General features: G+C 42.9%; 1 protein-coding gene across 6 annotated transcripts in view; it reads right to left on the bottom strand.

The window, feature by feature from the left end:
* CNKSR2 (connector enhancer of kinase suppressor of Ras 2) overlaps positions 1-25173 on the bottom strand; it is a 326584-nt gene that overhangs the window by 28781 nt on the left and 272630 nt on the right. For 5 of the 6 annotated variants that reach the window (XM_070750725.1, XM_070750722.1, XM_070750728.1 and 2 more), the window contains 2 exons: positions 17858-17958; positions 6134-6665 (listed from right to left, as the gene is read on the bottom strand). In XM_070750725.1, coding sequence (XP_070606826.1) covers positions 6134-6665; positions 17858-17958 — 633 coding nt within the window. Of the gene's footprint in view, positions 1-5815; positions 6666-17857; positions 17959-25173 lie in introns of those variants that run through there. The other variant, XM_070750724.1, reaches the window with a different exon arrangement.

Below are 25173 nucleotides of genomic sequence, written 5' to 3' on the forward strand. Positions count from 1 at the left end.
ATTCAAAAACAAAAAGTTGGATATAGAAGATGGTTTAACACATTATTTCACACTAAAATCCTGGTTAAAACTGCTTTATTTTCTCCTCTAGGAGAACTTTCTACAGTAATACCTCATCTTATGAACTTAATTGGTTCCTGGAGGAGGTTCGTAAGGCGAAAAGTTCGTAAGACGAAACAATGTTTCCAATAGGAAACAATGTAAAATCAATTAATGCGTGCAAGAAAACCCCCCGCAAAAACAGCGCTCCGCCAGGCACCGCCGCCTGGCTGTCACCTTTTGAAACAGCCGGGCGCTTCTCAGCGTTTTCCCGAATGCCAAACCCGGAAGTTCGGCAAAAGTTCAGGTTCGGGTTCGGGTTCAGGAGGCAGCCGAGAAGCCCTGCCACCTGGCTGTCACCTTTTGAAACAGCCAGGGGGCTTCTCGGCGTTATCCCAAATGCCGAACCCAGAAGTTTGGCAAAAGTTTGAGTTTGATGTTCAGGTTCGGGAGGACGCCGAGAAGCCCTGCCACCCAGCTGTCAACTTTGCAAAAGAGCTGCGGAGCTGTCGGCCAGTCGGGATGCTCAAACAGAGGTGGGGAATCCCAATAGGCAGAGCTTTGACGTTATGAAGACATCCTTCCTGGAGTCCACATTTTGGCCGGCCAGGAAGGACGTCTCCATGACGTCAAAGCTCCACCCATAGAATTCCCTATTGGGATTCCCCACCTCCGTTTGAGCCTCCCGACCAGCTGACAGCTCCGCGGCTCTTTTGCAAAGATGACAGCCGGGGGGCGGGGCCCCCCGCCTTTTGAAACAGCCAGGGGGCTTCTCGGCGGCCTCCCAAACACCGAACCTGGAAGTTCGGCAAAAGTTCAGGTTTGGCGTTCGGGTTCAGGAGGACACCGAGAAGCCCCCCGGCTGTTTCAAAAGGCGACAGCCGGGCGGCCACCCGAACCCGAACTTTTGCCGAACTTCCGGGTTCGGCGTTCGGGTGGTGGGTTCATAAGGCGGAAAAAGTTCATAAGAAGAGGCAAAAAATTTCCAAACCCCGGGATTCGTATCTCAGAATGTTCGTATGACGAGGGGTTCGTATCATGAGGTACTACTGTATTTGTATCAGTGGAAATCTAATTAAACAAGGTTACTGTGCACCCTTTACATCTTCATTGGGCTTCACAATATGGTTGAGGAATGATGGAATCCTTGTTCAGACTACTTGGCAGATGTAGTTACACTTTTGTTACATACAATCTACCCTTGTGCTGTGTGATTAGTAAAAAAATGATTATATCCTTACAATATATACTTGATTGGAATAATCCTGCCCATAATAGGTAGCGTATTACACATAATATGCAAAATGCCTTTTTGAATCTTTTCAAGAGGACTGACTATTCATGAGACCTCAGGTAGTATTCTACTTACACTCTTGCCCTATATTGCTTTAATTTTCAGATACTGTATGTCTTAGTCTTAATATTAAATAAAAGTAATCTATCACATAAAAGCCTAAAATGAACTGAAACATTTCACTGTATGCCCTTGTATTCCAGTTCCATTCTAATAAACTGCATAACCAACAGATTTACCAGCTTATATGTGCTTAATATGTTATGCAATATGTTATGCTTAAGATAATAGGCTAGAAACTCTTTAGACATAAACCAGCTGGTGATCTAGAACCAGTCATATTCTATCAGTCCTAGGAAGCAAGCAATGGCAAGCCACTTCTGAAATCTTGCCAAGAAAACTGAAGTAACTGTTCCAGTCAATATGAACCAACAGTGACTTAAATGTAAAAATAACAATAATAAAAATTAATGAAACTAACAATCTCAATAGTTGGATGATCTTCTCTACTACTATTATTAGAGATATTGAGAAGGATTAAGTTACACCTATAAGAAAGTGAGGGGGGAAATCTAACAAAAATAAAAAAGCAGAATCAAGTTATTTAATTTTGAACATGCTAAACAAAGAATTGCTTTTTTAAAGATAGACCATTATTAAGGACACTGAAATTTATATTTATATACTAATTCTAAAATATATTTTATTATTTAAAATTTGTTACCAGAATTTGCAATTGATTTCCAAGTTGTACCATTCAGGTACAATGAATGTAGGACCAATTGTTTTCCAATTGTTTTCCAATCATGTTAGTCATAATATGAATTGTAACTTTAAGAATTAGCTGCTGCTTCATACCCCCTCGCCCGATATATAAGTTACACCTTTATTGGTAAGGGTGAAGGTAGAGATTTGTTTTTTATTGCTGCTCCAGGACAATTTTTTTTGCTAAAATGAAATATGAACATTTTATAAAATTAAGCCCAAGATACTTAAATATTATTTTACAGTTAATCCAGAAACATGTTGCAGTATATTCCAAAGAAAATAAATGAAAAACTGAAGTCTGTATTTTTGTACTTTGTACGAGGTGTGTGCAAATTGTTCCAGGATGTTTCATGAGTATAATAGCTCCTGGAATTGCGTGAAGCTGTGAAGCAAGTAAATCAAAGTTATGGTATGGCTGTTTCATAGCCCTTCCCCAATGTTTTCTACACATATGTATGTATGCCAGAAAATACTTTCATTGAGACAGTTAGAAAAGCCTCCACAGAATGGTTTAAACTTATACAGTGGTACCTCAGCCATGGTAGGTAATTCACTCCAGAAGACATGCCGAATACTAAAACTGGTAGGTACCAGAAAATCACGTGACTTACCATGTGGTCCACTATTTTGGCCATAAGAAATAATTATGAGGCAGCTGACATCAGCAAGTTCTTTCTTACATGTCAACTATCAGAAGAAAGACAAGCGCTGGGATAAGATTTTTACTTCAAAATGCATTAAATACTGAATTTGATGCAGTATTTTGAAGCAGTTGGAGGCTGAAGTATGATTGTACTAATAATATGTGAAATCCCCACAATTATAATTAATTTTTATACTATATACAGCCACTCCTAAAAATAAAAAGAAAATGTGTTTTTTAGTTTTACATATATACTTTGGATAAGATTAATTCTAAATTATTGTATTGTGGAAGAGTGATTTTTTTTTTGTATCATATGTTGTCCACTTTCAACCATGCACTATAACTTACTAGATATACTGTATGTGTGTTTTATGTATATATCCATTAGCCGAATCAAATAAATTATAGACATAAGAGAAAATATACTCTAACCAAATCCAGTTTAAACCAATGCCTTTCACTCCAGGTCTCCATAATTATCAAACATGCTTATTTCTATCATGCTGCATTAGACATTGCCTTTTGTTGCCTACATTTGTCTTTTCTCCTGAGAATACAATCAACTTAATTCCACCACATTTCCCCCTTTCCTCGCAATCCATTAACTTTTTCTACATTTATTTGCTCTGTAATTTGTTTTGTATGTCATACATCTTCTCCATTCAACCAAGTACGTCAACAGGCACATTTCTATTCTATTACAATACATATTGCTTGATACCATTTTATAGCCTGGGACTTCCAAAATATTGTGTCATTTGTGTATGTTTATTATATTAAAGTGATTTATTATCACTTAAGTATATCCTATTCAAAATTTCTTGAAAAGAAATCAATGGGATAATTTACATATAGGTAGTCCTTGACTTACAACCATTTATTTAGTGACCATTCGAGGTTATAACTGCACTGAAAAAAGTGACATGACTGTTTTTCAAACTCATGACTGTTGCAGCATCAACAGTGTTCATATGATCAAAATTTGGATGCTTGGCATGGCATATATTTATGAGGGTTATAGTGTCTCAGGGTCATGTGATAATCTTTTTTAACCATCTGACAAGCAAAGTCAAAGGGGAAGCCAATTCACTTAATAATCATGCTAGTAATTTAATAATTGCAGTGATTCATTTAACAACTGTGCCAAGAAAGGTCAGAAAAAGAGGCAAAGCTCACAATTATCCTGCTGAGCAATGGAACTTTTGGGCTCAGTTGTGGCTGTATATTGAGGACTACTGTACTACTTACATGTAGTAACATTTTAGCTAACAATTCACAACATTCAAACATTTTACTAAATTGATAAGGGAGCTAGGAAAAAACTATGATTGTTCTAAGTGGGGGAGATGCCATTACTATTTTTTACATAGTCATAAGCTTGGAAATTATAACTAACCGTGTTTCTCAAAAATTTCCATTTGCTTTTGAATGCAAGGCTACTTTTAAATGTATTCGGGCAAAACAACAAAAATGTAGCATCCCAACTGCTACACAACTGCTACACATGTATATGTGTGAGTATACAGAGAAAGTAAGAATCCCAGCAGAGGAATCCCAGCATCGCAAAAACGAGCGCTTCGCTGGCAACGGAAGTCCGAAGGTGGGGTTTCCCAGCGAAGGGAGCATCAGTGAAATTGCAGCATCGCAAAAACACCAAAGTCCTCGAAACCCCCCTTCCGGACCTCTGTGTTTTTGCAATGCTGCGATTTCATCGAGGCTCCCCTTGCTGGGAAACCCCACCTCCGGACTTCCGTTGCCAGCGAAGTGCTCATTTTTGCACTGCTGGGATTCCACTGCTGGGATTTCCCTGCAGCATCACAAAAACACGGAAGTCTGGAGGTGGGGTTTCCCATGGAGGGGGGCCTCAGGGGAATCCCAGCAGCACAAAAATGGGTGCTTTGCTGGCAACGGAAGTCCGGAGGCGGGGCATCCCAGCGGCGGCGGTGGGTTTGTAAGGTGAAAATAGTTTGTAAGAAGAGTCAAAAAAATCTTAAACCCCGGGTTTGTATCTTGAAAAGTTTGTATGATGAGGCGTTTGTAAGATGAGGTATCACTGTATTGCAATAGTGGAGAAAAAGTCTTTCATTGGACATTTAATTTTTAAATTAGCATCCAATTAGAATTAATTATTTCCTTTATCTGACTGTACAACTATCCAAATCCAACCGATAAACCATACCAAGAAAACAGCATGCAATTTACAAGTTGCTTGTTAACTACTATGCTGTAATAGACTACAGCAGGGGTGATATTCTTTTTCTCCACCTACCGGTTCTATGGACATGGCTTGATGGTGGTGGTGTGTGTCATGTGACTGAGTGAGCATGGCCAACTTGACATCACTCACCGCAAGGTGGGGCGGCACTACCCCACCAAACCATGCCCATCAAGCCATGACAGAAAAGTTCAGCCAACTTCAACCTGGCTGTTTCTCATCTCTTTCTTATATTTGCTCTGTGTGTATGAACCTGAGAAGCAGGAGAGAAGTAGCCACGTGGCAGAGAGAAGCTGAACTTTTCTCCCTTCATTCACAGTGGAGATGCTGCTCCATTTATGGTCTCTCCAGGCCCCTTCCCTCCTGGGGACGATCTTAAAGGACAGGCTGCAGCAGTTCTGCTAAGAATGGAGGCAGAAAAGTTTGGATTCTCTCTGCTGCAGCATTTAACATTGAATTAAATGCTGTTCCCTTTGCAGTATCTCCCCCCCCCAGCCTCCTTACTCCTGAAGGTCAAAGTATCTTAAAGGGACAGGCAGGCTGCCTCAGCTCCCTTCCTAGCAGGCTCCCTTCCTTACTGTGAAGGGAGGAAGAAAAGTTCAGCCAGATCTTCTCCTCCTTTTCGGGCATACACACAGAGCAGAAGGGGTGAGCGGCGAGCGGGCAGACCCAACCAGGAGTGGTTTGCTGAATCACTTCAAATTGCTGCTACCAGTATCCGCGATCCAGTCCAAACTGGTTGAATTTCACCCCTGGACTATGGGCATACTTTTCATAAAGAGATTACTTCACATCCTAAACTTCATTGTTTTATTAAATGAAACCTTACCAAATGGAAAGGACTCATATTCCATGAAACATTTGCTTTCAAAAATTCTGCAGATCTACTCATTAAAAAAATAAACTTCCATACTCAAATCATACACGTCAGCAAGCAAGGATGTGGCCAAACAAGAATAATTTAAAGTCTCACAGACTTCATTAATTATTATGCAGTAAATAAAGTTTTGCAATATATTTTATGAAGTATTGGCATAACTATATTTAAAAAACAATTTCCACCTTGTGCAGAATGAAGTAAATTTGAAATAATATATTTAATTCCATTTTTCTCAGTATTCAATTATTTCTATGAAATTGTTTTAATGATGGCAATATGGTTCATGCTTACTTTCATCTACTTGATTTTCTTCTGCAATTTTCCCTCCTTGTTCCTCTTCTTCTTGTTCTTTTTGTGGTACTTCTTCTTGATGGCTTGAAGCACTGACAGAAAGTATATGGCAGCAATGGTTGAACCCACCGTCTCGTGGCAGAGTGTAACTACGGGGCTTTCCCCCATTCCCATTTAAAACTTGTATTTGTTCACCCTCTAAAGGAAAAGGGCCATAGTGATCCTGCAGATGACATTTCTGGGTAGGAAGAGTAGATTGCCGCCTATGTTCTGGAGAGATAACAGCAGAATCAGAAAACACTGAATCTTCAAGGGGCAGAGTCTGAAGGTAATGTAACCCCGAGCTTGTCAGTGGTGTTTCTATTAAATCCTGCCAAGACCGTCGCTGGCTTGCTGTTTTGCGGATGGGAGACTCAGTAGTATTCCCCATCAACTCCTGACGGAACTCTTCATGTGAAGATTGGGACTGGGAAGTTTCAGTAGATGACAATCGACTGTGTTTTGGTTCCACGAAAGGGCTTGCACAACTCATCTGGAACAGAAATTTAGATTCTGGCGTAAAGACAATGATAAAATAAGTATACAATATATATTTAAGTAACTGATTATAATTACAACTCTCTTAGTTATATATTGCTTTTGGGGGAAAAAGCATGCATAATAGGAATATACATTAAAATAAACAGCTTTCATAAGGATAATTCAGAAAATGTCATTCAGACTGCTCTGTTAATTGTAGATCACAGGAGAATTTAAAGTAAAATCATCCTTACAATTTTTGAGAAGATATGTCATATTTCCTAAGAAGATATGTCACATAAAAATACACATTGAAAAATACACATAGAAATGATAAATTGGCCCTGAGGAGATGCTCACCACTAGAAGTAGTTTATGAGATAAAAAAAAGATCTCATTCTTCTGCCATCTGCCTCCTTGATTCTAATTTTTATAAAGCTTTTCAAATTTTAATTGTTTTTATACAGTATTTATCTTTTTGCTATTTATAAGCTATCCAGAGTCATCTTATTTAGCGTTTCCCAACCGGTGTGCCGCGAAGTTCCTAGGGAAGCTCCAGCTGGGCGGGGCGCTGCCGGTGCCTCCGACCTCCCGGCTCCTGCCCGATGCCGCGGTTTCTGGCGCTCTCCTGCTGAGCCCCAAAGAAGGAAGGCAGGAAGAAGGAGAGCTTCGTTCTTTGCGCCTTTTCCCCGCCTTCCTTCTTTGGGGCCCAGCAGGAGAGCACCAGAAACCGCGGCATCGGGCAGGAGCTGGGAGGTCGGAGGCACCGGCAGCGCCCCGCCCAGCTGGAGCTTCCCTGGCATCAGTGGCAAGTGTCCTTTGGGGCCTGGCGGGAGGGCACTGGCAGTGGGAACGGGGGTGGTGGTAGCTGCAGCGGCTGCAGGCAGTCGCGGAGAGATGGCGGTGGGAGTGGGGTGTGTGGCTGCAGCGGCCACAGGCAGTCGCGGGGGGTGGTGGCTGCAGCGGCGCAGGCAGTCGCGGGGAGATGGCGGGGGGAGCGGGGGGTGGCGGCTGCAGCGGCCGCAGCCAGTTGCGGGGGGTGGTGGCTTCAGCAGCCGCAGCCAGTCGCGGGGAGATGGCAGTCGCAGGGAGATGGCAGTCGCGGGGAGATGGCGGGGAGATGGCAGCGGCCGTAGGCAGTCGCGGGGAGAGCTCCAGGGTGGAGGCACCGACGGTGGCAGTTGGACGTACTGCTGGACACCATACATGCTGGCGCTGCGGGCCTGGCATATACGGCGTCCAGCAGCACGTCCAGCTGCCGCCGTCAGGGCTCCCGCTTGCAGTCAGCTGAGAGAGAGAGAGAGAGAAAGAAAGAGAGACATAGCAAGACAGGCAGAGAAAGAGAGACAGAGCGAGAGAGACATAGCAAGAGAGGCAGAGAGAGAGAGAAATAAAGACAGACATAGCAAGAGAGAAAGAGAGACATAGCAAGAGAAGCAGAGAAAGAGAGAGAAAGAGAGAGAGAGAGAGACATAGCAAGAAAGGCAGAGAGAGAGAGAGAAAGAAAGAGAGACATAGCAAGAGAGAAAGAGACATAGCAAGAGAGGCAGAGAGAGAGAAAGAAAGAGAGAGAAAGAAAGAGATAGCAAGAGAGACAGAGAGAGAGAGAGCAAGGGAGAGAGAAAGACATAGAGGAAAGGAAGGAGGGAGAGAGAAAGAGAGCAAAAAAGAGAGGAAGAAAGAAAGAGGGATGGAGAGAGAGAAAGAAGGGAAGGAAGGAAAAGAGAGAAAGAGGGAGAAATAGAGTGAAAGGGAGGAAGAGAGAGGGTTTTTTTGTCCAAACTTTTCTTTAGCCCCCCCGCCCCACCTCCCCCTTCAATGTTCTCCAGGATTTTGAAAATATGAATAATGTGCCGCGGCTCAAAAAAGGTTGGGAAACACTGATCTTATTGATGAGATGGATATAAATTTAATTAATTAATTTTAAATTAATTTTCATCATCTATATATCAGTATCTCTTCTATTGATTATTTTATATACAGTATATTATTAAACTGTATCTATCTTTCAAATAATGTTCTTCAAATTTTAAGGTATAGGATAAAATGTATATAATCCAACACTATTCATTCATTCATTCATTCATTCATTTATTAGATTTGTATGCAGCCCCTCTCCGGAGACTTGGAGCGGCTCACAACAACAGAACAATACAAATCCAATAGTTAAAAACAATTTAAAACCCTTAATATAAAAAACAATCATACGTCTCATACAAACCATACGTAAAGCAGAAATGGCCCAGGGGAATCAATTTCCCCATGCCTGACGGCAGACGTGGCTTTTAAGGAGTTTGCGGAAGGCAAGGAGGGTGGGGGCAATCCTAATCTCTGGGGGGAGTTGGTTCCAGAGGTTCGGGCCTGCCACAGAGAAGGCTCTTCCCCTGGGTCCTGTCAGACGACATTGTCTCGTCGACGGGACCCGGAGAAGGCCAACTCTGTGGGACCTAACCGGTCGCTGTGATTCATGTGGCAGAAGGCGGTCTTGGAGATATTCTGGTCCGATGCTGTGAAGGGCTTTATAGGTCATAACCAACACTTTGAATTGTGACCGGAAACTGATCAGCAACCAATGCAGACTGCAGAGCGTTGGTGTGACATGGGCATACCTGGGGAAGCCCATGATTGCTCTCGCAGCTGCATTTTGCACAATCTGAAGTTTCCGAACACTCTTCAAAGGTATCCCCATGTATCCCCGGATTTTCCATTGGGCCAGGGAAACGCAGTCCCCAGTGTAGCCACCATCTTGTTTGGCCGGGATCTTGTGAGATTTCTTGAGATTCCGGCCATGCCTGTCATCGGCACCTGGCCAGCCAGCCCTTTATAAAGGGCTATGCTGGCCTGGGGCCTCCTTTTTGCCCCGACGATGAGCAGGTGAACACCCGGCTGGTGTTCACTAAAGACTCTTCGGTGGCCATTTTGACAGCCTCAGGGCATCAGCCATTTTGCAGGTGGGCGAAAGGGATCTCATCAGCAAAGGGCTTGACGAGACCTCCGGTGATGAAAAAAAGAGGCCAGGAAGACCTCCTTTCTCACCAGTGATATGCTTGATAAGGCTTCCACTTGACAAGGCCTACTTTTTCATTACCAGAGGCCTCATCAAGTGGATAACCAGTGAGAAAGGTGACCCAGAAGGCTTCCATGCCTTCTTTCTCATTGTTAAAGCGCTTGAAGACTGCTTCCCTTTATTCTTTGGCAGCCCTTTTCAAAAAGCCTTTGCCAATAGGAACGGAGCTTTGGAGGGACATGCCCACTCCTCCCAAGCTCCACTGGTGCCAACAAAAGCATTTTGATTGATTAGGATGGTTATTTATTAAAAAACAAATTAGCTTTGGCCATCAACTGATACATCAATATAGATGATATGTTAATAAGAACCAGTAATATATGACAATACTCTATATTGGCAGGAATGTAGGCAGGAATGTAGGCTTTGGCAAAGAAACTGCAAATGGAGATAAGGCCTGAAGAACCGTTGCACTTACCTGAACGGTCTTCTCGATGCACTGCGAGGAGAGTCCAAGGTGGGTTGTACTTCAGCTTTGCTGGAAAGGACTGAGTTAAATATTAGCATAAATAACAGGTCCCGCCCCTTGCTGCCCTTACCGGGTCAGTCTCCAAGAAAAATGAAGTCATAGTGTTAATCAACCAATAACTTTTATTAACCAATCGTAACTAATAGCTCAATGAAAATGTAAGTCAACTGTTGCTCGAAACACCTGAGCTCCTGGGCCAAATAGCCGGGTCGGGTTTGGACTCTCCTCGCAGTGCATCGAGAAGACTGTTCAGGTAAGTGCAACGGTTCTTCTCCACTGCACTGCTGTGGAGAGTCCAAGGTGGGATATACCCAAGCTTAATCATGTGGGGCGGGAAGAGGCTGGACCAGGTGCGCAGGGGAATTGCACACACTTTGCAGCACTCTACGTCCAAACGCTGCATCCGTTGAAGCAAATTTATCCAGACGGTAATGTTTGATAAATGTGTTAGGGGCAGACCAGGTTGCTGCCCGGCAAATATCGTCGATGGGCGCTTGAGTTGCCCAAGCCGCTGACGTGGCCGCGCTTCTCGTGGAATGCGCCGTGATGCCTTTTGGTATTGGAGTGGGGCCTAACTTATATGCTGTGGTTATACAGGAGCGTATCCAGCGACTAATAGTTTTGGATGAGACCTTTGACCCCATAGAGCCAGGAAAATAAGACACGAATAGAGATTCCGTCTTACGAAAGGTATTCGTGCGTCTAATGTAAATTTTAAGTGCTCTTCTTACGTCTGTTTTATGCCATTTAAGTTCCAGAGGTTGTGACCCATGGGTACAAAAGTCCGGCAATACAATTTCCTGTGCTCAATGAAAGACAGTGTTTACTTTCGGTAAGAAGGAGGGGTCTAAACGGGGTGGAAAATACATAAGTCCTGTCTAACTGAGAGTGCTGACAGTTCTGAGACCCTTCTTGCTGATGTAACAGCTGTCAAAAAAGCTGTTTTCATGGATAATAGTCGTAGAGAAATGTCTCGTATTGGTTCAAAAGGTGGCTTGGTAAGGGCCTGTAACACGAGTGGCAAATCCCAAGTAGGGAAATGGTGGACCGGAGGGGGTCTAATGTTTGCTGCTCCTCTAATGAAATCACGCACCCACGGGTGTTGAGAAATTGGTTGTGCAAAGTCTGTTTTGAGGATGGTAGCTATGGCTGCTACTTGTTGTCGTAGAGTATTTGGTGCTAGTCCTCTGTCCAGGCCAGTCTGCAAGAAGGCCAGAAGTTGAATCACAGAAGGGGACTGCGGATCCGTGTTCTGTTTCCTGCAAAAGTCACAATATGCAGTCCACGTGGCTTGGTAAATCCGGGTGGTTGATGGACGCCGAGATGCCTGGATGGTATTAATGACATTTTCTGGCACTTGAAGTCTCCTTAGTTTGTCCCCCTCAAGTGCCACATGGCAAGTTTCCACCACGGTGGATCTGGATGCCTCACCGATCCCTGTACTAACATTACCTTGTGGTGTGGTATGCGCCAAGGAGGGGAGATGGACAGCTCCTTCAAATCCGCAAACCATGGGCGTCTGGGCCAGTATGGTGCGATTAAGAGGATTTCGGCTTCTTCCCGGAGTAGCTTGTTGATCACCTTCGGAATCAAGCATACCGGTGGGAAGGCGTATAGAAGACCCTCCGGCCAAGGACAGAGGAGGGCATTGATTTGTTCCGCTCCCGGTGTTGGAAAGCGGGAGAAGAAGCATGGGAGCTGATTGTTGAGGTGGGTGGCGAATAGATCCACCTCTGGTGTCCCATACCTGTGAGCTATTTCCTGGAAAAGGGAGGGTTCTAGACTCCATTCTGCTGGATCGATGATCGTCCGGCTCAGCCAATCTGCTTTTACATTTGAGATGCCGGAAATGTGTTCAGCTCTCAGGGATGCTAAGTGTTGCTCTGCCCACCTGAATAGGGAGTGTGCCTCTCACATCAGCCGATCTGACCTCGTGCCCCCTTGATGGTTGAGATGTGCCCGTGTAGCCACATTGTCCGTCAGGATCAGCACATGTTGATGCCTGACTTGTGGGGCAAAGTGTAGAAGAGCCAAGTGAACTGCTTTGAGTTCTAGGAGGTTTATGTTTGGGTCTATGAGGTCCCTTGTGCTCCACAAACCCTGGGCCACTCCTGATATAGGGTGGGCACCCCATCCTGAAAGGCTCGCATCTGTTGTTATTGTCACCTCCTGGTGTGGTAGAAAGGGAGATCCTTGATGAAGGGCTTGAGATCTCCACCATGGAAGTGATCTCTGTACTTTTGTTGAGATTGTTACCTTTATGGCCGAGTGACTGGTCCGGTTCCTCTGGAATGGAAGGAGGAACCACTGCAGTGGTCTGGCATGTAGCCTGGCCCAAGGCACAATGTCTATGCAGGAGATGAATAATCCCAGAAGTTGGGACAGGAAGGACAGAGGTACTGCTCTCCTTCATTGTAAATCTGTTACCATGTCCTTGATCTTGCGCTGGCGCTCGAGAGACAGGTAGACTCTGCCTGATGTGGTGTCTATGGTTGTCCCCAAATGCGGCAATTGTTTGGTTGGGGTTAAGTGACTCTTTTGGTAGTTGATTGAGAACCCGTGATTTTCTAGGGTGTTGATGGTGTCCTTCAGGTCCTCTCTGGCTCTGGCAGTCGAGATCTGAGATCTGCTGTTAGAATGTTCAGTATCTTTGTGAAGGTTCGTGGAGCCGATGTTAGGCCGAATGGCATGGCTCTGTACTGAAAATGATGATTCTCAAAGCAGAATCGAAGGAATTTTCTGTATTCTGGATGTACCGGTATATGTAGGTATGCTTCCTTTAGATCTATTGATGTTAGCCAATCGTTTTGACGTGTTGCTGCAAGGATGGTCTTCAATGAATGCATTTTGAATCTGCGGTATCTCACGAATAGGTTCAATTGTTTTAGGTTGAGTATAAGTCGACAACCACCTGAGGCTTTGGGTACTATAAATACTATTGAGTAGTATCCTTGACCCTCTTGGTGAGTGGGAACTTTCTCGATTGCACCTATCTTGAGAAGGTGGTATATTTCCTGGTGCAAGAGGTCCCTTTTGGACTGGTTGAGAATCACTGGGCATTGGAGGAATCGATTTGGAGGTCACTGTAGGAATTCTATGGTAAGACCCTGAGCAAGTGTATTTAATGCCCAGACGTCTGTAGCTATATTCTCCCAGGAGTCAGTGAAATGTTGTAACCGGCCTCCTATGGGGAAAGAGTCCTTGGAGTCATTTATTTCTATGGTAGCCACCCCTGTTGGGGCCTCTAAAGGACTTTCTTGGCTGTTGAAACTGCCTATTCCTGTCTCCGTAGTTGTTCCTGTCGGTTCTATAGGCAGGCTGTGTAAAGGACCCTTGGGTGTATGACCTGTTGACTGCAGGTGTAGCCAGAGAGGTTTCAGTCCGAAAGGACTGACGTCTGAAGTAAGGGGTGGTACGTCTGTCTTGGCGTTTGTAGGTTCTAGGCAGAATCTTCTTTTTATCCTTGTCCTCAATGAGGACCTTGTCAAGGGACTCCCCAAACAATTTTGTCCCATCAAATGGTGCTGAAGCTAGGCGCCACTTTGATTTGGCATCCGCTTGCCAGGTACGGAGCCAAAGCAGTCTACGGGATGATAGGTTCGCCGCCAAGGCCCGTGAAGAAAATCTCACCGAAGACAAGGTAGCATCAGCCGAAAATTCTGCTGCTAATAAGAGTTTGTTGATATCTTGTCACAGGCGATCATCTTCTGGTCCCAGCTTGGTGAGCATCTCTTGGAGCCACAAGATTGATGCTCTATTAAAGAATGACGCTGCCGTCGAAGCTTTTAGTGCCCAGGCCGCCATTTGATGAGATTTTTTAATTAAGCCTTCTGCTCTCCTGTCCTCTGGTTTTAACCCATCTGCCAAATCTGATAGTACAAGTGCATTGGACACTAAACTGACGACAGGGGCATCAATGGAAGGAAATTGCAGTAAGTCTTCCATTTCCTGATCAAAGGCATAGAATTTTCGTTCCGAGGCCGTGGGACCTAGAACTGTAGCTGGGTGATTCCATGGCCTTTTAATGTTGTCACGGAACATTTGAGAAGAAGGTATACAGTCTGACTCTTTATGAGATTCAGTAAATACTCTATTAGCTGGTTGTGTCTCTGCTGTAGGGTCAGAAGGCTCGTCTGCCGTGCCCAGAGCTACCACCTGCTTTGCCTTATTGAGTAAAAGGTGAAAGAGAGATGGTTTTAAAAGTCCTGCAAATGTTGGAGGCTCTGGAGGAGCTCCTTCATCCTCTGATAGGCCATCCTCTGATTCCATGTCCGGATCTCTTAGGTCTGAGTCCTCATGGAACGAGTCATGAACAGGAGATGGAGGTGCAGGTGCTGCCCATATATCTCTGTGTGAGGAAGGAGGAGGCCGAGATGGGGGTGTGGGAATTGCAGCTGTTGCATATTGTTGAACCCCTGCTGCTATGCCGTGCGAATAAGCTGATGCAATCATGTCCTGAAGGGCTGGGGGTATGCGTTGCCAGGTATCAGGAGATGAACGTAGCCCTGCAGCAGTAGGGGTAAAGGTGGCTGAAGGCAGGGGTTGTGCTGCTATATGCCATGGTGAAGAGGGTGGTAAGGAAGTTTCAGGTCTCACAGGCATGTCTGCGATCTGAGATGGTTCCCCAAACCTATCTGGAGACCAGTCTCTCTCTGTGGCTGTCCCAGTCCCTTCTAGGAGTTTGGGGGGAGAGGCCATGGTTACTAAGCCCGAAGTCTGACCTGATAGAGGAGTTACAATAGCTGGAGACACAGATGTATGCTTTTTAGCTGCTTCTAATTGAGTCTCCAGAGCCTTGATGCATTTTTCTGCTGCTTTCAAGGCAGATGACGATTGCAGGGTTTTTGATTTAGACCTGGAGGAGTGCGATTTCTCCTTGGTCTTTGTTGGTGGTTCTGTTGTCCCTTGCTGTGGCCCCTCAGACATATTAATGGCTATATGTGCTAGCAATGCAAAAAGGGATCTTTCTTTAGACACCAACAGAATCGGAATGACTCACTCAAAATGGTGACCGTATTATGGTAATGCCTCTTCCTGTTTGCAACAGGCTATTTAGGGCATTGATTGGCCTTTTCGTATGTCAGTCACGCCTTCCAAAATGGCGGCCGGAAGTTGTCATGCCCAAAATGGTAACTGCCCATGAGGCTTCAGTGCCCAAAATGGCGGCCGCCAATGAAGCTACAGTGCCCAAAATGGCGACTGCCTGTAGGGCTACAATGCCCATAATGGCGACTTTCTGCAAATTGACTATTTGCCTCAGCCCAAATTTTTCGGCTTCCTTGTCTATTTAGAGCTTGTCTCTCTCATTGCGCCATGATTTTAAGTCTCTAGGGCTTAGGAGACAGAAGCTCCTGTAGCTGACTTGCATTTTCGGCTTCCCAGTCCTCGGGCTCAAAAAGGGCGGGAGATTTGAAAACCGCAGTTTTCAGGGTCTCCTTTATTGCCGAAAATTCATCCTCCATCTCCTTCATGGATTGAAAGGACTCGGTGGTCACAGGTCTGGGGTGTGGCTGCGCAGGCCGGGTCTCCCCCCTTTCCAATTGCGACTCCCAGTCTTTGGAGCTGTACCCATGCAGGGAAGAGGCTCCGACTGGGGCATAAGATGCAGGCAATACTCCTCGGAGAAGGGGCCTGTTCCTTGCATGGTGAGTCTCTTGATTTTCTTAACCTGCAGAAAGAGGAAAGAAAAAGAGTACAAGAAATTCAGATTAATTTAAACCATAAGTGAGTAAATATTTAAAAAGAGGTTTAATAAATAGAAAAATAGAGAAAATACTCCTAATAATTTAGGAGAAGAAAACTCATGTGTCCCTTCACTATGACTGAGTTTTTTAGACTGACCCAGTAAGGGCAGCAAGGGGCGGGACCTGTTATTTATGCTAATATTTAACTCAGTCCCTTCCAGCAAAGCTGAAGTACAACCCACCTTGGACTCTCCGCAGCAGTGCAGTGGAGAAGGACTGAAGCCTTCCATCCATTTGCAAATGTCCAGGCCTCAATTTACAGAGAACAGAGGCCTAAAGGGTGAGTGTCAAGCCGGTGCAGAAATTGGTGATAAATTAATGGTTTGCCAAACTATCTATAGAAGGCCTGATATTAATGGAAACTTGGGAGGGGTGATTTTAATGAGAGAGCAAATTCAGCCACAAAGCATTTTTTCGAGTGGTTTAAAGCCATCCTATGCCCACCCACCTGGGTGGGAGTGGAAGGAGGACTTGCCACGCTGGCACATTCTGAATGGGCAACGTGACAAGTTTGTGGGTGGGGGACAAGGGATATGAACTTTCAACTGGGTGGGAAACTCAGATTCAGGTTTTCCAGTGTAGGTGCCAGGATGGCCACAGCAATAAATTGGAACTTTGAGGAGTACCTTGACATGGACTCTGATTTAGTTTGGATGCTACTTGGAACCTTGACAGCGAGATCACATGAGATCAGTAGCACAAGATTGCACACTACTGGTCTCACATGATCTCATGGTCTGTTCTCTGTGAATGCACTGAAAACCTGTAGCAATGAAACAGGTAAAGAAAGTGTGATGGAGTGGAGATCTTTAAGTGAGTCTCCATAGTTAAAGTGCCTGTGAAAGTGCTGGGAGGTAGGGGGAACAGGCAGGGCAAATGTTACAGAGCCTCTGTGGTCATTTGTAAGGACAAATAACTGCCGTGGTGCTGCAATATTCTTTTCTGCCCCGGCTTTGGAGCATCAAGAAGGCAGCATATACTAAGTTGGTCCAAAGATTTGTTAACTCAATTAACAACTACTAATAAGCTTGCTTAGTAGTTGACACACACAAACACAAGTTAAAGCCATCTTTTCTGAAAAATCAGCTGTTAATTAAATTGCATTAACAGCTAGCATAAGTCCATGGACTCATAAATTGAGTCTAAGTAAATAGTCTTGGATATATCAAGAAGCTTACAAGGGCTAATAAAATGCCTAGAAGAAGTCCGCAGCAAGAATGCCAAAGCAGATAATAAGAGCTGAGCAGACATTTTCAAAACACAAAGGCACATGAATGAATGAACAGACAAATGTTGTTTCCTGCAAAGGTTTTGCTGTCATTGTTATCCCTTAAATAAGCTAGGGGAGTGGCCAATTAGCCCCAAACCTTACTCCCAAGGAGACATTCCTGCTTTTTGGCAGCTCTGCATGCCCATGCTCTTCCTCTTCTTCCTCATCACTGATAGGAGATGCTGGAGGTTTTGAAGGCCCTGGCTGAATCTCTGTCTCTGGCACCATGTCCTCTCCAGCCTCTTCACTGAAGCCACATCAGCTTCTTCTTGGGTGGGTTCTGCTACCAGCTACATGGGCTGCTGGCGAGCCACAACATATTCATAATTTTGGGGCTTATTTGTAAATGCTAGGGGGCTCTAATTGCATAACTTTAAATGTTTGCTAAAGGAATGCTCATAAGCCAGGGATTACGGTGCTTCTATTGTTCTTGCTTCTGCACCAATTTAGGCTGTTTGCCTATATTTTGATAGAAAAATGTACAAGCAGGATTCCCTAGTAGCAAGGACCCATAAAAGATAATTTGGATATTGTCCACCATGGATTCTCATATGTGCTGTAAATATGAGGTGCTTGAATATGAAAGCATTTCTAAAGAAGATTTATACACACAGCTCTGAATAATGACAATTATTTATTATACATAATCACTTACTGAAGGAGGTCGTGGGTATGTGTCATATGGTGGAGGTGGACTGTCTTGTTTAGGTGTTGAAGGTGTGTCTACTTCTTCCTTATCACTTTCACTCCAATAATCTAAACAAGGTAAAAAGCCAGAAATCTGATTAACTGTGAAGCAAACATTGACAGGTGTTTAAGTAGTATCGAGCTATTAAAAATGCCTAAAAATAACTAAAAACAGATACAGATTTGTAACATAAATGTGACATGATTCTTCCATTAATAAATTATCTAGACAAATTATTTCAGCAATTCTACTAAGATTGTAGATATGTCTCTATGTTAGACTTTCAGGTATTATCATTTGCTACTTAAAACAAAGACTTAACAAGAGGTAGCTATAGAGAAGAGTAATGTGTTTTGAAAAGTTCACCAGATTTTTAAAATACAAAGAAGTATAATTTTTTTAAAAATCTCATTATCTACAGAAATTCACAATAAAAATTAATATTTATTAGATTTGTATGCCACGGAGAGGGGAGGCATACAAATCTAATAAATTATTATTAATTATTAATTATTATTAGCAGGGTTCACATTAGATGAAGGGATTGTTGTGCAATGCAAAAATTGACTTACTATCCAGAATGTTTGTTTAGATTCATGTCTTCATTAAAGACAAAAATGAAGTCAAATAAAAATATTTGTTTAGTACATAGACATTGAAGTCCATATCATCTGTCTGTGCTCCAGACTTTTATTTATTAATTAGACTTTTATGCTATGCTATGCTATATTATCTTTTTGTTCCAGATTCCCCCTCCCCCAATACCTCTCCAAGTCAACATTATTGGTACCTTGGAAGTCATCTTGTCATAATGGCTTTTTCTAGCATGATAAGTATTTGTTTCTGCCTTGCCACCTTATTTTGATCCCTTTGGTCCCTTGACTTTCATGGGAGATACATTCCAAGACCACCCACGAAAGTCATCACCAATAAAACCCTTCTTGGCACAATGCCAGGCTACACACAGGACTATTTTCCTCATTTCTTCTTCCCCTACCAGATCTAGTAGAGAGGGCTTACTTTGGGTACCTTGTATGAAACAATATCATATCGTGGTCACTAAAATTCTCACTTCTCAAGGGCAACAACTATCTAACCTGTGAACATAGATTCCATAGAATATGGTCCCAATCCCATTAGCTTCCCACAAGGCATTGAAGAAATGACTGTTCTCTCAGATATTTTCCTTACATAGGTATTATTGATGTCAATTTCTTTTTGTTTTGTGACTGGATTTACTGTTTATTTTTGGATACCAGATTGGTGATGGGATTTCTGCATTTTAATTTTTGTAAGCCACCCAGAATCATTTGTACAAGAAGGGCAGCGCTCTCTCTCTCTCTCTCTCTCGCTCGCTCTCTCTCGCTCTCATAATACTGTATATAACTATATCTATCTATAATATAGACACATAAACAAACATAATACATTCCTGAAGACATTTATAATCATGAGGCATAGAGATAGAGACTGGAATTTCAATCACTGTTGTTGTTAAGTGAGATCATGCAACTGGGCCTATTTTATGACAATTTTTCAGTCAATAAGCAAGTCAAATGGTTAAGTGAATCACATGGTAATTTGGCAAATCTGGTTTTCTCAATTTACTTTGCTTGTTGGAAGCTGACTGGAAAGGTTGCAAATCATAATTACATGATCACAAGACACTACAACTGTCATAAATGCAAGCTGTTTGTCATTAGTCCAAATTGTGATCACATGACCGCAATAGGTGATGCAACAGTCATAGTTTTGAGGCAGCCCATAAGTGATTTTTCCCAGGATTTTTCCCCAAGTCATAATTTGAGGTCTGCTTGAATTTTGCAGCTGTTTTAATACTTATTTTAATACTTTGTTGTAAAAAATATGAAAATGATACCTATGTCCGATCTGGAACTGAACACACTCAAAGAAATGGTGGTAGCCTTTGGAGAAACCTTCCCATTCTATCACCTCTTTCCTTCAAATTTTTAAGTTCGACCTTCTCCAGGTCCTGTCCGCCAAACAATGTCAGTTGGTGGAACCTTGGGGAAAAGCCTTCTCTGTGGCTCCTCCGACCATATTGAATCAACTGCCTCCAGAGATTCATATTATCTCCTCCCTACTGGTTTTCCGGAAAGCTGTTAAAACCTGACTTTTCCAGCAGGCCTAGAATTAAGACTGATTGTTGCATGTATGGTTTTATAATATATGTGATTTTAGTGATTTTTAATTGGTTTTTTACTTATATTGTATTTATACCTGTTGTTAGCTGCTCAGAGTCTGTTTGGAATGAGCAGCATACAAATAAGTAAGTAAGTAAGTAAGTAAGTTCTATCATATCTCAAGATCTAAAATGGTCACCTAACATCAAATTATTGAATCTGTCATCTGCACCTCTATAATTGTCTGGTTTGGCTTTGCAATCCAACAAGATAGACACAGACTTCAGAGGATAATCAGAACTGCAGAAAAAACAATTGCTGCCAATCTGCCTTCTACTGAGGACCTGTATACTGCATGTGTCAAAAAGAGGGCTGTGAAAATATTTACTGATTCCTTGCATCCCGGACATAAATTGTTTCAACTCCTACCCTCAAAACAATGGTACTGAGCACTGCACATCAGAACAACTAGACATAAGAACAGTGTTGTACCTAACACCATCACTCTACTAAACAAATAATTCCCTCACCATAATCAAACTATTCACTACTATTCATTACTATTACTATTAGTCTTCTCATTGTTCCTATCACCCATCTTCTTCCACTTATGACTGTAACTTGTTGCTTGTATCCTTACAATTTTTATTAATATTGATTGTTTCCTGATTGCTTATTTGTACCCTATGACAATCATTAAGTGTTGTACCTTATGATTCTTGAACAAATGTATCTTGTCTTTTTATGTACACTAAGAGCATATGCACCAAAGACAAATTCCTTGTGTCTCCAATAACACTTGGCCAATATTTATTTATTTATCTATTTATTAGATTTGTATGCCACCCCTCTCCGGAGACTCGGAGTGGCTCACAACAACAAAACACAGTACAAATCCAATAGTTAAAAAAAAACAATATAAAACCCTTAATATAAAACAGTCATACATCTCAGACAAACCATGCATAAAACGGAGAGGCCCGGGGGAATCAATTTCCCCATGCCTGACGGCAGAGGTGGGTTTTAAGGAGTTTGTGGAAGGCAAGGAAGGTGGGGGCAGTCCTGATCTCTGGGGGGAGTTGATTCCAGAGGGTCGGGGCCGCCACAGACGACATTGTTTCGTCGACGGGACCTGGAGAAGGCCAACTCTGTGGGACCAAATCAGTCGCTGGGATCTGAGCGGCAGAAGGCGGTTCCGGAGATATTCTGGTCCGATGCCACTAAGGACTTTATAGGTCATAACCAACACATTGAATTGTGACCGGAAACTGATCAGCAATCAATGCAGACTGCAGAGTGTTGGTGTGACATGGGCATATCTGGGAAAGCCCATGATTGCTCTCCCAGCTGCATTCTGCACTATCTGAAGTTTGCGAACACTCTTCAAAGTTAGCCCCATGTAGAGAGCATTACAGTAATCAAACCTCGAGGTAATGAGGGTATTAGTGACTGTGAGCAGTGACTCCTGGTCCAGGTAGGGATGCAACTGGTGCACCAGGCGAACCTGGGCAAACACCTCCCCTCACCACAGCCGAAAGATGGTTCTCCAATGTTAGCTGTGGATCGAGGAGGACGCCCAAGTTGCGAACCCTCTCTGAGGGAGTCAGTAGTTCCCCCACCAGGGTAATGGATGGACAGATGGAATTGTCCTTGGGAGGCAAAACCCACAGACACTCCGTCTTATCGGGGTTGAGTTTGAGCCTGTTGATACGCATCCAGACCCTAACAACCTCCAAGCACCGGCACATAATTTCCACTGCTTTGTTGACTGGACATGTGGTGGAGATGTACAGCTGGGTATCATCAGCATATTGATGATACCTCATCCCATGCCCCTGGATGATCTCGCCCAGCGGTTTCATGTAGATATTAAATAGCAGGGGGTAGAGGACCGATCCCTGAGGCACCCCAAAAGGGAGAAACCTAGAGGTCAACCTCTGATCCCCCACTAACACTGACTGCGACCGACCGGAGAGGTAGGAGGAGAACCACTGAAGGACGCATTGAAGAATGCTTGCAAGCCCACATTGAAGAACGCTTGCAAGCATGCTTCACATCTTTGGATAACAAAGTCACAGTACAATCAAAAGGAAACCCAGTTCATCTAAATCATACTCCAACTCAGCAACAACAATCATCATCTCAACCATATGCCCATCAACTGCCACCTCCACCATATGTTCAGTTGCAACATCCACTACCTCAACTATCCTCAAACCATCCTAATGACATTTCCCTACTCATCAGAGGCACCCTGGAACATGAACAAAAATGGAATAATGCCATTGTATTTGGGCTCGAAGTCACTAACGAATCTGATATAGACCAAATTCGAAAAATCATCACATCCAATTTTCCAGCTGATGAAATCATTGAAGAGACCAGAGACGGCCCAGAATACAAATATAGAGATGGTTCAGTAGCCCCCAAATTCTGCAGAGTAGTTCTCACAAATGAACTCAGCAAACACAAATTCATTAAGACCATAAACTCATTAACCAGAGATGACTCAAACGCTAAAAAACTTTGCTCTAGACCGGACTTATCAATTTTACAACGTATCTAATCCCGTGAATTATGAGCAGATCTAAAAAAACGTCAAGAACAAGGCCAAACTGATATTTATGTCGACTACCGTGCCAGCTGCATCAAAACCAAGTTACGCAATCCACCAACCAACCCCAAAACCATCATCAACCAAAACCACCCCAACCTCCAATCTACCCTCAACCAAGATCAACTCCTCATTAACCACTAACTTCAAACGACCATCGCCCACAACCATCACTACTCAAAACCAACTCTCAATAAACCAAGACTAGGTATGCACGCCCCTTACTTCCTCAACAACATCCACTGCTAATCTCAAATGTAAACTGATGCACTCAAGAAGCATCGTTAATAAAATACCTGAACTCCTTCTCTTACTACAAACTGCTAAATTCGACATCATATTTATCTGTAAAACATGGTTAAATGAATGCCTCCCTGACTCCGTTATCACAGTAAGCGACTATCAAGTTTACTGTTCTGACCGTGAATCCCGCAGAGGAGGTGGTGTTGCAATCTTCTACAAGAAATCACTCAATCTTTAAAAAGTGCAAGTTAAACAAGAACTTTATCTTCCTGAAACCATCATCTGTGAACTGACTTTAGATACCACACTTCGCTTCTTTCTATGTTATAGAGCTCCAGATTATGATATCACACATGCAAACAAACTAACCTCACTACTAATGAGGGCAAGCTCCCACCCTCATCCTCTTATATTTCTCAGAGACTTAAACCTTCCACATATAAACTGGATCCTAAACAAATGTTCCACTGAACCCATACATTCAACCCTTTACAATGCCATTACTAGCCTAGGACTAGATCAACTAGTTACTAACAACACTAGACTTAACAATTGTCTTGACCTCATCTTCTGCAACAGTCTACACTCAATTTACGGACTACAAATAAAAGAACCCTTTTCTAACAGTGACCATAGCATGATTGACTTTTACCTAAACATACACCCTCACAAAAACCATCTTAATGAAAGGACAACCAACTATAACTTCAAAAAAGCCAATTACGACCCCATCAAAGCCTACCTCTCACCTCTTGACTGGCACACAATTTTCTCTGATTGCATCACTACTGAAGACCACTGCAATATGTTTTTATTTGAAATCTAAAGAGTCATCAAATTATACGTACCACTAATATTCACCAAAACTAAGAAAACAAATTACCCATAAAAATAAGAAAGCTCCAAACCAAAAAAAGAACTCTTTGGCGCAAAAATAAAGCAGGCCATGTTTCCAACTTCAAAAGCCGCTATAAAAAATTGTGTCACCAAATAAAGACTGAATGTACCAATTATCACATCATCCAAGAAGAAAACCTTCTACAGACAAAGTCTACTCGTGCCTTCTACAACTTTGTTAACAATAAACTCAAAATCTCTAGACCCATCCCACCCCTTAAAGGACCAAACAACATAGACCATAATGACGTATCAGTCAAAGCCAACCTCTTTAACACCTTCTTCCGCTCAGTCTTTGTTAACAACAATGGCTCATGCCCAACATTTCCTAATCGCACCACAAATAACCTCAATGATCTTACACAAATTGATTTTACAGAAGATAATGTTAGAAAGGCATTACACAACCTAAAACCATCTTTATCTATTGGACCAGATGGACTATGTGCATACTTTTTTAAAAAGCTCTCCTCTACCTTGGCTAAATCTCTGAGCATAATTTTTAATAAATCCTTCAGTACTACCTCCCTACCCACACTATGGTCACTTGCCACAGTCATCCCTATCTTCAAAAAAGGAGATCCAAGCAACGTTGGAAATTACAGACCTATCTCCTTGTGTTGTGTCACCTGCAAAGTTATGGAATCAATCATAAACCAATCCATTACACTCCACCTTGAAGCTAATAAACTACTTTCCAATAAACAATTTGGTTTCAGAAAAAAAATTGTCCTGTAATCTACAACTCTTACACTGTAAAACATTTGGACCACTCAACTTGACCAAGGTAATCCAATTGATGTGATCTATATCAACTTTTGCAAAGCCTTTGACTCAGTTGTCCACGACAAACTTCTTCTGAAACTCAAATCCTACGGCCTAGTAGTCCATCTCTGGACTACTACACAATTGGTTAACAGCATTCCTATCTAACAGACAACAAGTGGTCAAAATAGGAAGTGTCACTTCTCTTCCTGCTCCTGTTAACAGTGGTGTCCCTCAAGGTAGTGTTTTAGGACCCGCACTATTCATACTATACATAAACGATCTTTGCGATTGCATCACTAGCAATTGCGTTCTCTTTGCAGATGATGTCAAACTATTTAATACCACTGACAATGCTGCTACACTTCAAAAAGACACGTAGCAGAATGGTCTAAAACCTGGCAACTTCAAATCTCCACCACTAAATGCTCTGTTTTACACATTGGTAAAAAGAATCAGAATACTAAATATAAACTTGGAAGAATTGAACTTATTGATAACCCTCAATCTGTCAAAGACCTTGGAGTACTCATATCCAGTGACCTAAGTCCTAGAGCCCACTGCAACAACATTGCCAAAAAGGCTTTAAGAGTTGTTAACTTAATCCTTCACAGCTTCTT

Source organism: Erythrolamprus reginae, chromosome 4, assembly GCF_031021105.1.
Source record: "Erythrolamprus reginae isolate rEryReg1 chromosome 4, rEryReg1.hap1, whole genome shotgun sequence".
NCBI lineage: Eukaryota > Metazoa > Chordata > Lepidosauria > Squamata > Dipsadidae > Erythrolamprus > Erythrolamprus reginae.